Here is a 20,527-nt window from a genome sequence, read left to right as displayed (position 1 = left end):
GAAACACATGACAACCCATACCGTACTGTACCGTACTGTACCGTTATGTACTGTGATATACCGTACTGTACTGTACTGTACTGTACCGTGATGTATCATGATGTACCACGACGTACCGTACTGTACCGTGATGTACCGTACTGTACCATGATGTACCATGATGTACCATGATGTACTGTACTGTACCGTGATGTACCGTACTGTACCGTACTGTACCATGATGTACCATGATATACCATGATGTACCATACTGTACCATGATGTACCGTGATGTACCGTACTGTACCATGATGTACCATGATGTACCGTGATGTACCGTACTGTACCATGATGTACCATGATGTACCGTGATATACCATGATGTACCATACTGTACCATGATATACCATGCTGTACCATGATGTACCATGATGTACTGTACTGTACCGTGATGTACCATACTGTACCATGATGTACCGTGATGCACGGGGCTTTATACCAGATCAGGCCACCAACTAGAGCATCAGGCCTGAAGAAGAGACAATCATGGCGATTGTTCGGTGTGAGAGGAAATATGATGTAGATTATTCAAGAACTATAAAGTGACCTCAGTAAAGGAAGAAATAAAAGTGAAGGAGAAGAGTCCAGAAGGATGGTTTTACTGTGTGCTTCAGGCCAAAAGTGCAGGTGAAGCATGAAGTCCAGCTTTGTCTGTCATGTGCCTCAGACTTTATGAAACGCAGAGGATGAAGAGCGAAAACAAAAGAGCCATCTTTTTTGTGAAAGCTACCCAGACCGAGGATTATTAGAAAAACATTCCTGTGCTGAGATCAACTCTCTTGATTCCTCATCTGTGAATGCAGGAATGTTTTAAGGAGGTCGACCTCATCGGGTCCTCTTTTGATCTGCGGCCCGAAACTGTGTGTGTGTGTGTGTGTGTGTGTGTGTGTGTGTGTGTGTGTGTGTGTGTGTGTGTGTGTGTGTGTGTGTGTGTGTGTGTGTGTGTGTGTGTGTGTGTGTGTGTGTGTGTGTGTGTGTGTGTGTGTGTGTGTGTGTGTGTGTGTGTGTGTGTGTGTGTGTGTGTGTGTGTGTGTGTGAAGAATGTGCTGATTCCTTTTAGGAGAACGAGAGAAGTTCCCAGCAAAAATAAGAGTGTTTGGACTCCGATCACTGAACTCAGCAGTCCGTCATCATTCCCCTTGTTTTGAATCCCGTAAATCTCCGAAGTTGTCCAGAAGAATCTGTTTATTCATGAGAAAAAGGTGCAGTGTGGAGCGGAGGTGAAGAATCTGTCCTCCACCTGTTTGTAGATAGGATATTTAAACTGAGTTGAAGGTGGAGGAGTCAGAGGACAGACCATCATCACTCACCTCATCACACAGAGAGAGAGAGAGAGAGAGAGAGAGAGAGAGAGAGAGAGAGAGAGAGAGAGAGAGAGAGAGAGAGAGAGAGAGAGAGACCCCAGAATGTAGTGACAGCCCCACCCTGGTTGTGGTGACCGCCCCCTTCAGCTCAGGCTTGGTAACATTGCACAGTTAAAACCCAGTTTAGCAGTCAGAGATTGTGGAGGTTGTCTGCCAGAAGTTTCAGGTGCCTCACCTCGTATCACTCGGCTCTAATATTTCATGTCTGCACACACTTAAGCCCCCAGTGCTGCTGCTGCTACCTGTAAGACGAGCCTCGGGTAATGAAAGAAGAGCTAATTGGAGTCAGAAGTTAGACTCACGGCAGCCGCCGGCTCGTGGATGATCGACGGCTTTGGAAAGCAGCGATTTCAGAAAGCTCTGCACGGAGAACAAATCAGAGCCCGTCTGGGGTGTTCCAACAATCTATTTATCCAACTTTTCATATCTGCTTTTATCTGTCCATTCTTTTTCTGGATCTACAAGGTTTGATAATGATACTCAATAAGAGTCAGACTAAACACTGTGTGAAGATGTAGTGTTGGAGCTCGGTCACCACAGGTTCCTCAAACATCAAGCTGTTGTTTCCATTTTCAACCTCAAATCCACAAAGGCTGTAAACACAACAGTGTGCAAATCTTCACAATGTCGACAGCCGTGACTCTTTTCTTTATCTCTGCTTCCCTTTTTGCACAGTGAACTTATATTGTTGGACGAGGTGGAGGAAACCAGTCTCTGATCTTTGTTTGATTGTGAAGTGAACCCTCAGTTTGCTCAGTGGTCCGAGTCACTCATTCACTCATCGAGCGCCGCCGTCACACGTTTTACCCCCAAAACTGTTTATGTGCAGGGCCATTTTCGACAAGTGGTTGTGCCCACCTCAGGACCCCATCATAAACAAAGGCTGGCGCCTGTAGAGGGTGGGGGTGGGGGTGGGGGGACTCAAGGGCGAGGCCAGCTGCACTGTAAGTACCAGGGTCTGTTCACGCCTTATTGTCAGCGTCACTCGCCCCCTTAAATGTCCCCACAAGACACACACACACACACACACACACAGGCTCAAGTTGCACCCCGAGTCCAGGTGGAGTACTGGAAGTATGTCCCAGCACCCACCTCAACAATACCCCTCCTAACCCCCCCACACCCCCCCCCCCACACCCCCCCCACCCATTCATGTGCCCTCGACATTCCCCCGCATTTCACTCTCTCTGACAAACATGTTTCCACGCACCCCGACGACAGCCAAACCCCTCCGCCCTCTGCAGCACACAATTGCACAAGCAAGAGGTCAAAGGTGAGTTATTCCAGAGCCCGGAGGCCAGCTGAGCGGGACAGACTCCACAAGATTGTGCCTGCGTGTAAGTCCTCTAACTCGACGCTAAGCCTCTCGCCACACAACGCGTATTTTAGTACATTAGCCGTTAGTGCCGTTAGCCTATTTTTGCCGCTGCGCACTGTGTGGAAAGCTCACCCAGTCCACAGTTTATAATTCAGGCATTAGAGCTGCTATTCACACATGGACCCCGGGGCCGCAGAGAGAGAGCGGCATTAGGCTGCGTGGATCACCTTTCACCCCGCCGCTGGCTGAGGGAGCTCCACCAGGAAACTCTATCGCAGCGCCGTTGTTCTGCACACAAAGACTTCTGGTTAAGTATGGGGCAGAAGGTGTACAGTGTCGGACATGACTGCCCCACGGTGCCTGTTTCAGGGCTCAAAGACATCGTCACAAAACGGCTCCGAGATGTAGAACATCAGAAGCACTTGCCAACGCCATAAATCTTCCACAAGACAAATGTAGGGGAAAAGATTGGCTTCAGAGGTTCAGAGTGTCGGATTCAGGAGACTCAAATAGCAGGAACGTAAACATCAAGAAATATAAAGGGGGAAAGTGACACAGCCAAACATTTCAAATATCAAATTCAAATATGTTTCAAATTGCAAATGTTTCTGTGTGCAAACATGACGGAACAGAGCAACATGGCAAACTATGACACAAATATCGTCTGCAAAACAAGTTTCTGCCTCATCATCATCATCACCATCATCATCATCACCATCATCATCATCATCATTTTGAAAACAATGCCCATTTCCATGTAAACGTTTAAAATGATATAGTTTTGCTGTTGGGCCACTAGTGGGCGTTGTTGGTTGTTTTTGTATTGAAGTCACACACACGTGCAGAAAACAATACGCTATAAACATTAACAACGGGAGAACACAGACATTTATATGGACAGACGACCAAGTGGGATTGTTATTACGGTGACTATAAACTACAACAACTATACCATAAACTATTCTATATAACTATAATAGAAAATGGACTGGGAGTCATGGCATTCTTGGGGAAACGTTGTTCTGTGATTGTCCATCGACGGTGCATGTGCAGAAGGTGTGTTTACCAAGACCACGGGATGGCCCCATACATGCGCAGTAGCAGTGTTTCAGAAAACTTTCTTTTTCTCCATTTCCACAGAGACGGTACCTAGTTGGGAGCAATGTTGTGGTGTAAACTGAGTTTTCACTTGGAAATGTCGTGTGAGCAGGACTAAACTTGGCACAGAGCTGATCTTCAGTCTGTACATTTGACTTAAATGATGCCATCAACTACCTCCTGCATCTTTCGATGTAATGAGTAGTAATGAGGTCGCTGCTCACTTTTTTTTTACTCTTGTTTGTTTTTTAGTGTGAACACTGCAAACAGAAAAGATGTTTTCCTTCCTCTTCGAGCCTAAATTGGGTCAGAGAGTGGAGATTGAAGCCCTCAGCGGTTCAAAGTGGGCTCGTTTGCCTCTTTAGCCACTGATTAGTTTCCACAACTGATCCTGCCCCCCGACACGTTGACCTGTCTGAACTCTTTGAGCTCCTAGTTTGGAGAATCTGCTTGTCCTTCATTACAAACCAGTCAAAGGTCTTTTTTTCCTCACCAAATGTTTGTTGTCTTTTCTTGCCCACTTCGATCTGAGCTCAGCTGGGAACTGGGAAACGTCCCATTTCAAGCAACAAGCGACATGGCCACCTCCAGAGCAGGGAGGGGCGATTATGTCATCTTTTTCCCACAGATGATCGTCTTTGCTGTCCACACCTCAAAGCCGGATTTTAGAATTTCCCCCCTCTGGGACCTGTGTTTAAAAAAAACTATATTTTGCATGATAGGCCAAAAACGTTGCGTTTACTGAACCGGCGTTCTTGTGTGGACGGCCCCTCAGTTCCTTGGAATTGTTTCACGAATTTGCAAACGATTTCCTCTATCTATTCCAGTGGGCGCCAGTTGTGTAGCTTACACAAGCTACGCTACGCTACATGCGTGGTGATGTCATTCACAAGCGCAGTCAGCAGGAAACATGGCGCCCAGCGGCACAAATGCTTGAACGTTTGGTTGAATTTCAATATTCGCAAAGTGGATGTTGTGGAAGGCATGGCTTGGTTGGTAGAGCGGCCGTCTCCCCATCGGAAGATTGCAGGTTCAATTCTCATCTCTACAAGGCCACATGCTGAAGTGTCCTTGGGCAAGACACTGAGCCCCAAAACTGCCTGTGTGTGAGTGAGTGAGTGGTCGGTGGTGGTTGGAGGGCCCCGATGGTGCAAAATTGCAGCCTCGCTTCTGTCAGTCTGCCTCAGAGCAGCTGTGGCTACATACGTAGTTTACCACCACCGAGTATGGAGGGAATGAATAATGCAATGTAAAGCGTCTTTGAGTGTGGACAAAAGCACTATATAAAACCATTGAATTATTATTATTATCAGAAGGAGGATATATGAAGGCCAGCGGCAACATTAGCTGCTTAAAACTGCAGGTAACCGCAGATCCTAATCGTGAGGCAGAATAAAAAATTTAATCAGAATTGTAAAAATTGTATAAATTCTCATCACTAATGGAGACATGAAATTAATTCACATAGCAGTAGAATTTGAATGTGTTAATTGAAATCTGACTGTAATGTGTTTAATGCTCAGACATTATTTTTTACCAATGATTGGTGAGCCCCCGGCCAGCTCAGTAGGTAGAGCATGAGACTCTCAATCTCAAGGTAGAGGGTTCATGTCCCACGCCGGGGGCCATCTTCCCGTGGGCTCACCACCTGCAGTAAGGTTCTTAATCAGGTGCAATGTGATCTGGCTGACGGTGCTCAGGCTGACACCCCCACCACCCGGAAACAGATAAGCTGGAGAAAATGGATGGATGATTGGTGAAATAGACATTAATGCTTTGGCCACACTTTGATGCCAATAAAGATGTTATTTCTTTGCTCTGGCATTGAGATTAACCAGAGCTGTAGCCCCCTCAGTGAGATTGAAGCTGATCCTGAGTCTGACTGATGAAGAAAACATCCAAATTGTTGGATTGTTTCATTTCACACATGCCTGCATGTCCACACACATGCATTCATGCGAGTGTGTGCATTAATCTATCTACACTTTATGAACACAGCCTTGAATTACAGTCAACGTTTGCTTTTATTTCATACTGAAGTCTACCTTGGACCAATTACTCATATATCCATAAATGACTGACTCACTATATAATGTCACAGTCATCCCATGTTCTCCCTTTTTATCGATCTGCTTTTATCACAAAGATCAATGTGTATTAATGAGTGTTGTTCAAGTTAAAACATCTTGAGTGGCGTTCAGGTTTCAAAAACTGTGTGGCCAAAGTATCAAAATAGATTTCTCCAATCATCAGTGCAAAATAAGATAGAAGCAATAAACACATTCAAATCTATTCATCAAAATTCTACTACTATGCGTATCACTTTTGTATCTCCATAACTGACCTCTTAATGTCTTGTGTGTTATCTTCTCACTTTCTAAACTGTTGATGACTGTATAGATATACTATATACTGTATAAACTAATGGTCCAGAACTAGTTCTCGTTCTTTCAGGGAAATTGAAACAGTTCAAGTCCAGTGAATGAGCTGAAATTGAACAAAGGTAGTCAGGATTATGTAAAGTTCTCCGAAAGGCTTTATATATTGCATTTGTGTATGATGCTTCGATGTACAGTTATACAATAACCTCTTCAATCCATGGATCATTGACTCACTCTATGATGTAATAAAATTATTACACAATGGGGGAAAATATTTTGCCTGGTGCGTATTGTAATAACAAACTCAAAATGTAACAAGTTGTACTATATATTGTTACATTGTTGACTAGTTAGTACATTTTCTGTTTTATTAGATATATTTTCTTACATTTCAGGCTCAACACTTTTGATACATTATCAGCCAGTTATTACTTTTCGGGTTTTATAAAAATTATTTTAGAACAATTGAGGTTGTTGTTACATTTTGGTCGTTGTTACATATCGTGCTCGAACAAGCCTGTTTCTCAGAGTCTGCAGCTTCTTGAAGGGTCTGTCTTCCTCTGCAGCAGTGTGATGCCTCCAATAACGTGTTGCTGTGCCGGGAAAAGAGCCGTGATACCGGCGAGCTTCAGACAAAGCTTGTCCAAACAGCCTGTCCTTGGTCCACCGTCAGTGTTGATCCCGAAAGCCTGAGCATAGAGGAATGTCTCCCTGTTCTCGTCCTGCTCCGCTCAACAAACACCTCAAAGTCCTGTTTGTTTGCTCTCAGGAGGCTGCAGGCCGGCTCTGAGCCAGCTCCGAGCTGGGTCGGAGCAGATCTGAGCCAGCGTCGAGATGGGTCTGAGCAGGTCTGAGTCAGCGCCGAGATGGGTCTGAGCAGGTCTGAGTCAGCTCCGAGATGGGTCTGAGCAGGTCTGAGTCAGCGCCGAGATGGGTCTGAGCAGGTCGGACCAGGTCTGAGCTGGGTCTGAGCGGGTCTGAGCCAGGTCTTACCAGTGCCGAGCCAGGTCTGGCTGGATCTGATGGTGTATGAGCCAGGTCTAATGGGGTCTGGGCCAGGTTGGATATGGTCTGAGCTGAGTCTGATGGGGTCTGACCGGGTCTGGGTCAAGTTTGATGGGGTTTGAGACCATCAGACTCAAGCCCGGCTCAGGCCTGGTCAGACCCAGCTGAGACGTGAGGACAAGCTGCAAACATCAGCGAGCAGGAATCATATATTCTCCTGGAAGAAGCTGAACGTCGACACATCATCATGAGTGCAGAAGAAATGTTCAGTCTGCTCCTCATTAAGACTTCATCAATCTTCAACATGTCTGCTTTAATACGTGTCATTTTTATTATCCAACTTTTAATCATTCTCAGCCACAAACTGTCATTTCTGATCCAGTCTGAAGTATTTATCCTCCTTTTAACAGCCAGTGATTTAGTGCAGATCAGCTCACCCCCTCCCAGCTGTGCGTTTGGCACCAAACCATCAAATCTCTCAGCCACTTTTTCAATTTCCTCCACATTTTCTCCGGCTGTGACTGAGACATTGTCTCCCTGACCTTGAGACCATTTCATTTGCTTTCAGGACGTATTAAAAGCTTCACAATGAAAGACAAAAGAAACCCCGATTTATATTACAACTGCTATTGTTTATTCAACTTCAAAGCTTCACTCGACAAATGATGCAGCAAGTTTCACACAAATAATGACCTTCTGACCCGATGTTGCTCCAGGAAGGGGAGGACCTGTGGTCAAAGCAACACAATACAAGTTACACCTCCCGATTCTCTTCTGAAATAAAGTCTGTGGGATTCTCACCACTGGTTTTAAACTTTCAGATTAAAAATGAATCTGACAAAAACTGAGGAAGGTGACATTACACGCCAGTTAACACTTCTGATTCATTTATTCAGATATTTGCCTCATCAGGAAGCCATTCTTCCCAGTTCCTAAATTTTCTTTCAGATCAATAAAGTGTTTGGTTTTGTCATGTATCTCACTCATAGAAGTTTATTTTAAAAGTTACTGTTTATTCACCAGTTTGTCTTCCATGCAATGATTTGCTGGATCAGAGTGTTTCCAGCCGTCGCAGATGAAAGATAGCAATCGTTGGAGAATCCTGGTGAAATCTTGGGTCTTCTCTAAATCGGTGGTCCTACGTCGTACAGTGAGACCAGGGACGTCGCCAGACCCTTTTTACCGGGGCATGTGCCCCAGTATAGATGAGCTGTGCCCCAGTATCAGTGATGGACCGGCCATCAGGAGTACCAGGAGTTCTGTCGTTGGGCTGGTATGTTTGGGGCCTCGTCCCCAGTAGAGCTTCATGTCCAGCAACGCCCCTGTGTGAGACCGCTTCAATGACGGCTGATGTCATGGTCTTGTGACCAACGACAAACCTGCAATAAATATCAGACTGTGTCAGATATTTGGGCCGATCGTAGCTCCTGCCACCGGTTTGTTACGTTTACATGAAGGTTGTTTTGTTGTTATTCTTGCACAGTCAAGTCAGTTCACCTTGTGGTGTGAAATCTGCACACAGCAAACTTCCTGTCATGGCCCAAAGTTTATTAGAATTATGTCGTACAGTGTGGCTAGCTGTGAACTACCTGTTAAAACCGCAGTCTGTAGAAGTCTTTAGGAGAAAATCTTACTAGAAAATGAAGATCGAGAGCGACTAAGGAAATGAAAAGGAAAAGGAGGCGTGACTGTCGGGAGTGTCACAGAGACATTTTCATTTTGTTGGGTAGATCTAAAGTTAACATCACCCTCGGGGGACTCACCATTGTGAAGTTGTTTTGCAAGTTAAACTGTGTGAAACCAAATGTTTATGCTGTCTTATGCAAAAGTTGTTTTGAAGGAATGTTGATTTCCAGCTCTTTAATGTCCCCGGCTGCTTGAGTGCAGTCAGTCTGATTCAAAACTAACAGTAGGCAATAAAGAGCTCACATCACATTCCCATGACTTTACCACGGTTCAGCTTGTAATTACATCCAGTGTTTCATCCTGTTGATGCAGTGTGATGAAGAAGGAGAATCATCCTCATCCTCCTCTAAACTGACTGTTAGCAATCATCTTTGTTTTAAAAAGAAAAACTCTCATGAAGACCCTGAAGGTTCTCCCGTCCTAAAACTAAAACAAAAGAACGTATGGATTTAGAACCAGATTTGAAGGAACAACACAGGTGAAATATAATCAAAAGTAAATTGATGCTCACCTCTTTACAAAAGACTTTTCTCTTCAGTCCAGAAAGATTTCTGTAATAACAAGACAAGTTAATATTTACCAGTTTTTCTGTTACCAGTCTCATTGAGCTTGTCGAAGGTTCACTTTCCATGTGTGAGTGACATAATACAGACAGATAATAAAATGCAAAGGTCTACTTGGTTTTATTTGAGATAGCTGAGGAAGAATCAGACGGAACCAGGGATTGAAAAAGATCTGTTAGTCCTTTGTCCATAGAAGACACCTGCTGTTCAAACTGTCTGCACTCACTAACACGATGAAGCACTTGGAGTCCACCCAGATGAGAGCTCGTTGAAGACGTCGTCGTCCAGTGAAGCTGAGAAAACAACCGAGAGCTGAAGCCTGTCGAGCAGCTCAGGTCAAGCACTTCAAGAGTCACCAGGGGCCTGAGAACCTGAGGGTCATTAATTACTAATGAAAGCTGAGGACCTGAAGAAAAAGAAGAAGAAGAAGAAGAAGAAGACGAAGAAGAGGGCTGGTTTCCTGATCTGACTCTGCTTCGGAGGCCCCAGACACAACAATCTGCAAACCCAGAGAGACGAGCTGGACTGGAATTCTGCTGCCTTGATATGAACACAGGGCAGTACAGAAAGTAGGGGGGTGGGGGTGGGGGTGGGGGTGGGGGTTCCCGAGAGAAAAACAGCATGAAGATTTCTCACTCATTTCCCATGAAAATGCTCCGTCCACAGACCTCAGTTCAACACACTTGCCCGGGAGGTACGAACATGGCGAGACCTCCATTACGAGCTCAGCGTGATGAAGGAGTAGCTGAAGGAGGGCTTAGGAGGCTCGGCTTCCATCCCTCCCCCATCGGGCAAGATATGAAAGAAGATAGTTCAACATGAGATTCTATAACAAGCAGGGTCTCAGAGGGTCTGATTGGACAATGTGAACTGACCTCAGTCTCTCTGAGAGTCTACTGTCCAGTATCTGCTCACAGTTAGTCGAAATCTTCAGGTAGTTCTGGGTGTCTGGTGTGTTTTCAACCTCACCGGCTGAATCTCATGTCCTGTTTGTCTCATGCTTCTCTCCACAATACAAAGTTCCTCTCCACTTGTACTGTCTGCAAATACACTAGTATCCCTGGAAATCTTCCTCACCACTTCCTGTGGTTTTCGTTCCAGAGTTCATCGGACGACTGTGACCTTCACGAAGGGACCCACGAGGGCAAGGAGAGCACGTACCGGCTGCAGGTCACCCAGTTTGTGCAGCGGTTGGAGTACTGGCACAAACACTTGGCCAACACATTGGTCACCTCCATCACCGTGGTGCCGGTCCATGGGCGCACCGTGGCCTACCTGGGGACCGCCGACGGACGTCACATTCAGGTAACGGCTCACAGCTCCCTTACGCTCCCACCTGAGGTTCTAGTGCAGTTTGAAGTTAATATGTTGGTACGTGAGTTCTAGAAGAGACCCCCAGCTAAAGGTGTCCAACTTTGACCAACAGCAAAATTTCTGTTTGCACAATTCACTTTGAAGCCCCCCCCCCAGAAAAGACGTTCCAGTCCGCATCTGGACAAACAGCTCACAGCCAATCCTTGTTCTGACCGCCTGCCTCCAACCTCTCAGACATGTCAGGACTGCTTGTTTAGTGTCGGAGAGACTTTAATCATGAAGTGGTCCTTTTTCAAAAGTGTTACTCAGACTGGAGGTTCTACTGTTAGCTTCACTTCTCAGTTTGAAATGACAAGAATGTGACTGATTTGGAATGAATTTTACTTAAAAACAATAACGATCATGTAGAATGAACACATTACAGATCACGAGTCACCCTAAAGACACTCCTGAATGTGCATCAGGATCAGAAACTAGTTGTAGACACACACACACACACACACACACACACACACACACACACACACACACACACACACACACACACACACTCACACTCGTTGAAATGAGGTCCACCTATCACTCACTCATGTTACCATGACTGACACCCCAAATGTATGTATGCGATTTGTTCCAATATACTTCACTGATACACACATATACTGTTGGTGTATTTATTTAAGGAGGGTCAGCCTCACTGTTTAAGCTAAACAACCGTGAGGTTTAAAGTCTGCTTTTCTCTTTGCTTCTCAGTAATTGTGATGTCAGGGGTTATTCAGCCTGCAGGCAGCTTCTGATTCGCTCATTTGTTGGTCAGATAAAGTCAAGTTGACATGTTGAAATTGGGATGAAATTGCATTCAGGAACAAAACAAGCTACAGCAGCATTTCTATGAACTTTACAACCAGTCATTGCCCATTTTAAAGTCCACACATGAGAATCAAACTGTCTGGGCTCCTATCTGTCCATGGGCCTTCACAGACGTCACATGATAGTTTGATGCTGGTGTTTCTGCAGCTCAGATGAGGATGTGTGAAGAAGGTGCTCCTAATGAAGGTAGAACAAAGTGTTCAGCTGGGGTCTGTTTGTGTGGCTGCATCCACTCTCTGTTCTTGTAGCGTTGAACTTGTTTCTCTCGAACAATAAAACTGCGCCGGTGGCGAGAGTTCAGAGTCACGGCGGCGCAGCAGCGGCGAACAGGCCGAAATGCATAAAACGAATGCTGAATGACCTCACGTGTTTGTGTAACACAAGAATGAAGAGACACGCAGGGCAAAAAGAAAAACGCGGAAAGAAATGTAGAGGGGGTGACAGCTGCAGGGAAAGGGCGGGAGGGCGGACATGGTGGTAGTGGGCAGGGGGCTGAACGGCCCGCTAATGGTGAACGGCTTCACTGACACGTTCCTTCGCACGGCATTTTCTGCTCGCCCAGAGTCTCATGCAGCTGTTGCTGTGTGTTGTCTCTACCCACCAGCACACACATACACACACACACACACACACACACACACACACACTCACACACACACACACACACACCCTGACCTTGCTTCAGTCCTTTTTTCTGTGGTTGGCTGAATTGGCTGAAGTTCTTTGTATGAGCTAAATGCCTGAAGAGAAGCGCAGCTGTCCAGCTCTGCTGAACTCATTCTTTCACTCATATCTAATATTTTCCAAAAAACAAGCAAGCGCATGAAGTAAACCTGGCTGCTGCAGGAAAGCAAGTACACAAGCTGTGATCAGTGAAGTGATTCTGTAATTCACAAAACATTCACGAAGTTCCATCACAGGCTTTGTTTTATCCAAATAATCCAGACATTGATTGCTTGGAGAACTTGTCTGGAAAGAAAAGAGGAAAACACAGAAATGAGTCACAAAAACATATCTGCCCACAATGAAAGTCTTGTGCAGGTTAAAATAAAAGGATTTGCACCTCGTCGGAAGACGACAATGTTGTGTCGCACGCCGACGTTTTAGTAAACTCAGTTAATAAAAGAACCCGTTAGCGCAAAGCGGCGTATGTAAACAACAACAGGAGGGTTTACGGCCGATGAAATATTTAAATATTTAAATATTGGAGAGTGGAGAGTGACTATCGTCACTACCAAACAGCAGACGGCTGCGTTTTCCGTCCTCTGACCCGTTCCTCAGCGCTCTGTACCGGTGACGGCAAGGGGGCACGGGGCACGGGGCACGGGGCACGGGGCACGGGGCACCGGTAACGGAGGGGTGACAAAAACTGTAATCGTACCAACCACAACTTTTTCAGTGGGACCTTCTTCAGGTCCCGGCACAAAACATACGATGGAACCGCAGCGCATGACCCTTCAGGCCCATAAAACCCTTCAGCCTCCTTCGGACCCCTTCAAGGCCTTAAGACCCCTCAACAACCCCCCTCACAGGGGGGGGGGGGGGGGGGGGGGGTCAGAACCTTTCAGACCGCCTGCATCCAGGCAGTAACAATGTTGAGCAGCTTCGATTGTTGTTGTGCTTAAAGAACTTGTCAAGTTTTCATGTCCATTGGCTTCCTGCTGGCTCTCGGTCTGCAGGACAAACAGTGTGAACTACAGAAAGAAACAGAGCGCTGCACGCCCCCACCTCGATACCCCCCCCCCACCACCACCACCGCGGGCTTCAGTCTGTCTCAGGAAGTCGTCTTCTGCACTTCACTTGGACCACTGTGGGAATCACACAGAGGTCCGTGTTTATAGGCCAAACTTCCCCCGCCTGCCTAATACAATAAGCTGTAATTTACACCGCTATTACCTCCAGAGAGAAGCCTGTTGTTTGGCCCCGTCCCCGGAGGAAAGCCACCTATTATACTGGCTGTCACAGAGCTGACGTTGATCATGAGGCTCAAACAGTGAGAGGAATGATGCTGGAAAACAAGACGTTTGTGAAGCTCGGCGCAGGCAGGCGACCAAGTCAGCGAGCTCACAGTCAGAATGTAAAACCCAGCGCCAAAACATTGAGATGGTATCAAATGTTCAAACTGAGACATTCCCACCACGCAGAGGGTATTAGGGGCTGTGCGATATGAGATCATGTCGTGATAATGGTTTGCACTTAATACTTAATGGTTTTCTATCACGTGGTCATCTGCAATTTTCACCAACAGCATTTTAGGAGTTGTTGGATTTCTTGTTTGGTGTTTTTTTCTCTCGACTCTTTTCTTCTTCTGCAACTTGTGAATTCAACTCATGTTGACATAACGAGAACTCTGCAGGCCATTGCGCAGCCCTGTTGCACGCTGTCGATGGATCTTTAATGTCTTCACATGTTTTTTCTGAAACGTTTCTTCACGTTTTCGATGCAGTTTGCTGCAGATTGACGAGCCTCTGAGAGACTCTGCCGCTCTGAAATGATCTTTTTATACCCGACAATGTTTCTGTTGTCAATATATTATCATTTAATTAACAAATGCTCCTCCAATTCTTTACTATTTAGGCCCCTTTCCAACTGGCATCAATTTTAAAATGAGCAAACATTTCCTGTGAAAGGAAGAAATGTCCTCAGTTCTGAGATTTGATATGTTGTTTATACTGTACTAGGATCAAAATATGGGTTTGTAAGATGACCATGACATGACGTTTTACCTACTTTCAACACAGAGTCCCAACTGTTCTGGAAGTCGGGCTGCGCATTGCAGGGCTCTTCCGGTATTTACCGAACAGTTCGGACGCACAATAACTCAGGAGGGGAAGATGAGACCGTTTTTAGATGCATTCCACAGTGTGTAAAGTCCATAAATCACGCACATGCAGCTCCTTTCACCCCCGTGGTGCAGGTTGCCAGGTGCAGGTTGCCAGGTTGGTGTTTTGCTGTGTGTTACACACTTGGGTTTACTGGCGATGAAAGAATCTGGCGCTTTGTTTTTCTCCAAGAGGTATTGTGTTGTAATTTCGTCCCGACACAGAGAAATCAAAGACCGTGTGCTTCCATTAGTTTTGTCTCCGTGTGTTTGAATCTATTCCTGCGCAGCGGCATGAGGGTGTGTGTATAATTTAGAGGACTCCATGTAACTGGAGTAACCACACGGCCCACTGGGGACCCTGTTCTGTTCAGTTTGCTCCGAGGCCTGTAATCACAGCATGACCGCAAATGAGAAATGCTCCTCCAGGTGTGTTCAGTGTGACTGTGCCTATGTAGTAACGTTTGTGTTTAATGACTTTACGTGTACGAGTTCTACATGTGTTAGAAGTTAAACTGGATGACATTTTCCTTCTCATCATTTTTCATTTTGTGCTTAAGCTCACGGAGCTGAGGATTTGCTCCCACACCAGTCATCTTCTCAAATGTTGGCCCATTCCAGGATTCATTGCCGGATATTTTCTATTCACACACCTGGATGGTACAAACCTGCAGCTTCCTCTGGTTGCCTCTCCTCTGTGTAAAACCCGGACCACTGCCCCTGCTAACAAACCCCACATACAATCATTTGCTTGTGCACTTGTTTGCGATGATGTTTAACCACACCATTACAAAGTAAAGCTTGTAGACCAGGGGTCTGAAACCTTTATCACCCAAAGAGCCATTTTCACCGTTTTCCACTAAATGAAATTTGTCTCGAGCAGCAAAACATGCAAATTATCCGGAATTAAGAAAAAAAGCTACACGTCTATAAAAATGTTCCGTTCATATTCTATAGCTACAGTTTATCAATATTTTATTACATTTGGCTGCTATTGTAGCCAATTTCTGCCATTGTCCTCATTTTTTAATAGATTGTTCTCTCTCTAGCCATTTATTAATTTATGATTTTGTGAATAGTTTAAACAATCATATCCATTTTTAGTAATTCCAGCTTTTTGGTCTATTTCTTTTAGCTGTTTTTAGACCTGAGATAGACCACTTTTAAAAAAAAACAGTGACATATTTTCACAAGATAAAAACGTGAAAATATACGTGTTTATGTATAATTTTTCTGAAAGCCGCTACACATGAACTGAAAAGCCACATGTGGCTCCAGAGCCACGGTTTGCTGATCTACCAATGTTTGAATATGTGCGATTCAAACTGCAGAATATGTAGGCGCTGGAGTGCCATGTGGGTATAGATCAGGTGTGTCCACCTTATTTTAATTCGTCTTGAGTGGAGCGGACCGGTAAAGTAGTGCCACAATAACCTTTAAATTGAAACTTTAAAGTTTGTCTTTGCTGTGGCGCAGGGTTTACGTGATGAGAATGTCAATATTTATGACTGAGAATGGCAACAATCTCAACAGAAATCTAATTTCAATAGAAAACTCTGGTGGCACGTGCAGTGAAATGTCCAGAAAACTTATCCTATAGCTGTTGCATTATGGGTATTTTTTTATATACTCACTCTGACAACAGGGCCTTGTGGTTAAAGCTAGTTTGCTCGTTTAATGGAGGCATCACCGAACATCTCTCCTCTCTCATCTCAACGGTGTTCCTTTGAAATGTTTACAATTTGGAGCTGTAAACAAAGCTGAAGCTCGACAGCGGCGTCACGTCTGGTAGTGAAGCTGGATATGTTGTCACACATTTTGCAGTGCGAACCCTGTTTGTTGATTTGTTGTTGTTGTTGTTGTTGTTTACATAAGGCTCAAAGTGAAATCTGTCCTCTGCTGTCCTGCTGTCATTGGAACACTTGCTTGATTCCACTTAATTGATCACCTGAGTGAATAGGAAGTGCAATGATCAGGCACTTTATCAGCTTTTAATCCGGATCTTAGTAAATCAGGTGTGTGACTCACGACCCTGGACGAGTTGAAAGACACACACACACACAATGCACAGTTTAAAGAATAGAGCACAATGGCTGTGGGTAACAATGAGCCCAGTTTAATGGAGCCATCGGCAGGGAGCGGTGACACATCGAGGATCATCTTCCTGAACAAACTCTCCAGTCAAACGCGTTTGCGGCGTCGCGCCAGCAGACTTCTCTGTGTCTACCAGGCTTCCCTTTGTTGTGTCTTCCAGATCCCGTCTAGTCTTTCACTCCTGTTTAATTCACGGCCTGTATCCACTGATCCAAACGAGCTGTGTAACACTGAAACCCAGAGGTGTTGGAAGAAAAACAAGCCCAGCTCGCGGCCAGGTGTCCTCGTCTGACCTGGGTACTGGAACAAACACTGAATGTGGCAGCCAGCTTGTGGTTCATGTCATTATGGTTTCATTTAATTACATCCTTCATACAGTATTACACTCGGGGTGTCTTTAGAGGTAGTCATTTCACTGTGGGGCTAATTACAGCCTTTTCAGTCATCCACTATGAGAACATTCTCCAGAAGATGAAGCTGGATTTCATTAGTGCGATACACTTTTAATGGAGAATAGCTTCGGTTTGAACACAAGTTAAAGTATGGTCACCTTCTCAGTTTTCTGACGAATTACATCTATACTTGATCATTTTGGGTTGTAGCTTTGAGGAAAGATGTGAGCTGGTTCACCTGTATTACACCGAGCAGAAACCAACAAGATGATGAAACGGGGGTCAAATCACGAACATTTTATTGTATAAAGGGACAATTTTACAAATGTTGGAAGGGAGACTGAGTGAAAACTGTCCAATCAGACTTCAGAAGAGGACTGTTATGGCGCTTTCCCACTAGCTCCTCTCGGCCTTACTAGACTTGACTCTACTCGCTCCGCCTCTACTTGACTCAGCCTCATTCGTTCTCCATTAAATCACCACGGCGTGGGCGCAGTCATCTGAGCTTCTCCCCGTCGTGCACAAGCAATCACCCCCGATATGATGTGGCGTGAACATGCATTGGATATCGGCTCAAATAATAAATTCAATATTTTTAGATATTTATTAATGATATTACAAAATGTGGATTGTCACCATTGTGCCTCAGTGTCCAGTGTTTCGGTTTCACTGGTGCCCCTGTTAAGTGGTGACTTCCGCCACCAGCCGTTAGCAGCAGCTGATGTTAAATTAGGAGAAACAAACGGTATGAAACTTTAAACTTTAATGGAAATGTGGTTAAACGGCGTTCTCCAGAACCGCTGTGGATTTTGGTCGGGTTTTAACATCTGCTGTGAAAAGGGGAGTTCGAGGAAGCCGGTCACCAGTTAACAGGGAAACCAATTCATCCAAATCACCGCGGCTCGGACACCTATCGATACTCGTAGCGGGTCGCTCCGTCGAGCCTCCACTGGTCGTCACCAGACAAAAGATGCACATCGTTGTTGCACCACGGGGTTTATTTCTGTGCATCTATCTCTGTTTCTGAGCATTTTCGTTGTGATCGGGTTTATAAAATGGCGGGTAAATGACCCGCCCTCTGACTCATCTGTGTCATGACACACTGGCCAATCAGCGGCCTGCCATTTTCCAACTCCCCGAAAAGCGCCATTAGAGAACGTTTCTGGTATTGTAGCTCATTGTTGTGAAGTTGTGTGATTGTCTTATCACCGCTTGTACCTGCATATTCTTTTAAACACAACTCTTGTTTATTTCTATTAAAAGCTGAAGTGTTGAAGAAAGATTTAGACAACTGCTGGTAGTTGAAGGTTGTAGACTTGTTTCTCTTTACAAATCCTCTGATTACTGTGGATTTTGTTTCCTTGAGGTTTCACTAGGAATTGTCCCGACGAGGACCCTCAGTTTGTTTTATGAATCATAAAATGTCTTGGAATAAAGTTTTGGGTCTGAAAATGAAATCATCTTTCAGACTGATACAATGAATGATGTTTCTTTCAGGTGCTCGTGTCCCGCTTCACCTCTCCTCATGTCAACATCCGCCTGGACTCGGGACCGGTCTCCAGCAGTGTGGCCTTGTCAGACGGGGCAGGAGGATTCTTGCTGGTGGCCACAGGCAACAAGGTGACACACTGGAACTCCACTGGAAACCCGTCTCTGTCTGTCTTATTGAGGAGAACTTTATGCAGCATTACAATCTGGTTAGGTCCGGCTTCAAAGGACGAATGGGATCATAAGGACAATAAAGTCGTCCCTTGTTTCTTCCAGCGTGCTCGATTATCTCAATAAGAGTAAAGTGTCAACGTAGAAAAAGAGGAAGATGAAGGTTTGACAAACTGAATTGCTTCGTCCTGCTGTGGCTTGTTGACAGAAATGGTCTTTCATCCTCTTCTTAGATCACAAAGGTCCCTCTGATTGGCCCCGGCTGTGGTCAGCTGACCACCTGTACTTCCTGTTTACTGTCGTCGAGGGTGACCGAGTGTGGCTGGTGTGACGGGCGCTGCACCAGAGCCAATCAGTGTCCATCCTCCTCCAGGTGGACCCAGGACTACTGCACACCTGTTGTCACCGCGGTAAACACACACACACACACACACACACACACACACACACACACACACACACACACACACACACACACACACACACACACACAGCTCTGAGCTCAATCAGGGTTTCACTTTAAATGTTTAATCTTCCTCAGCTGCGACCAGCTTGGACTCTAGCTTATTGTAACACACATCAGGTAAACGTTTCCTCTCTGCGGCTAATGCTAATAGCTGTGCAGATCAGATCCTCTACTTTTACTCAACGACCTTTCTTGCTCACTAGAATCAGCTGGACGTCACAGAACCAAGTGGAGGAAGCTGCAGAAAGTGTCGAGATTTTGCATTTCCGATATTTTCTTCCTGGCTCAGAAAAATGTTGAGGAGACCTGCTTCAACTTGCTGATAATTATGACACTCATCTTTGACTCTCTAATCCTCTATGCTGGATTATCATTTTAAGCCAGTAATCTGCTGAAATCTGTCCGTTCTTCATTGTTCAGTTTTCACATGGCATCATGCTGGGTCCACCCTCTCACTCTGCTCTGCCAAAAACAACTCGTACTAAGAATCTGTGTGTGTGTGTGTGTGTGTGTGTGTGTGTGTGTGTGCGTGCGTGCGTGCGTGCGTGCGTGCGTGCGTGCGTGCGTGCGTGCGTGTGTGCGTGCGTGCGTGCGTGCGTGCGTGCGTGCGTGTGTGTGTGTTGGCCGTGTGTCGGTGGAACATTTGTCCTCTGAAAGACTTTTTTTTTTCTTTTTTTTAAATCTGTTCATGAGTCACACACCTGCTTTTTCCACGTTAATGTTGGACCCTAAAAACACAAAGACGGCACCACTTTAATGCCTGAAACTCAACTAATTGTGTTTGTGAGCAGCTAAAGGAAAAGTCCCTCGTTGCTGGCTGAGGTTTGGATTCACCTCTCAGAATCACATTTAACTCATTAATAATGATTTCACTCATTTAATATTCTCGCTTGAGTGAAAAGCAGGCACCAGACAAAACTTTATTTTGAAATGATGTTCAAGTTTCACACTCGTAAGGCAGCAGGTGAAAAAAGACAGTGAGGCTGGCGTCAAATTACAATAATTAGATGTAGGAAGAGACTTAATCAGAGCTGGAGGATGAATGGGTGAGGCTGTATAATGGGGAAATGTGTTCATTTGTATAATCAGTAATAATAAGTTATAGGAAACAACCTAACAAGGAGTGGAAGAAACTTCACAATTCTATTTTATTGATCTATTTAGTAACATAAATCCTGTGACAGGCAGTTTGAAAGAGATCAATGGTTAAAATGTTAGTCACACTAACCAGAGGGTGATGAAATGACAAAGCGGTTGTGGGAAAATAACTCTTATTTATAAAAGCCTGAAGATACAAACAAATACAAACTGTGAGAATAGCAAAGGTTCACAGAATAGAGGGGGAGAGGGAGGGAGGACTGGAAACAATACCAGAGACCTCTAAATGTGAAAGACTCAAACAATGATGTGGTTTTAACAGAAAAGAACTGAGTGTGAAATTTACAAGGAACCTAGAC

General features: G+C 45.1%; 1 protein-coding gene across 1 annotated transcript in view; it reads left to right on the top strand.

Moving 5' to 3' along the window:
- met (MET proto-oncogene, receptor tyrosine kinase) overlaps positions 1–20,527 on the top strand; it is a gene marked incomplete at its 5' end in the record, with an annotated part of 91,798 nt that overhangs the window by 20,416 nt on the left and 50,855 nt on the right. The window contains 3 exons of the mRNA XM_080475796.1: positions 10,556–10,759; positions 18,443–18,565; positions 18,838–19,014. Coding sequence (XP_080331922.1) covers positions 10,556–10,759; positions 18,443–18,565; positions 18,838–19,014 — 504 coding nt within the window. The remainder of the gene's footprint in view (positions 1–10,555; positions 10,760–18,442; positions 18,566–18,837; positions 19,015–20,527) is intronic.

This window comes from Lipophrys pholis (assembly GCF_963383615.2).
Source record: "Lipophrys pholis genome assembly, chromosome: 11".
Taxonomy (NCBI): Eukaryota; Metazoa; Chordata; class Actinopteri; order Blenniiformes; family Blenniidae; genus Lipophrys; species Lipophrys pholis.
This window is presented reverse-complemented; position numbering and strand designations above follow the sequence as displayed.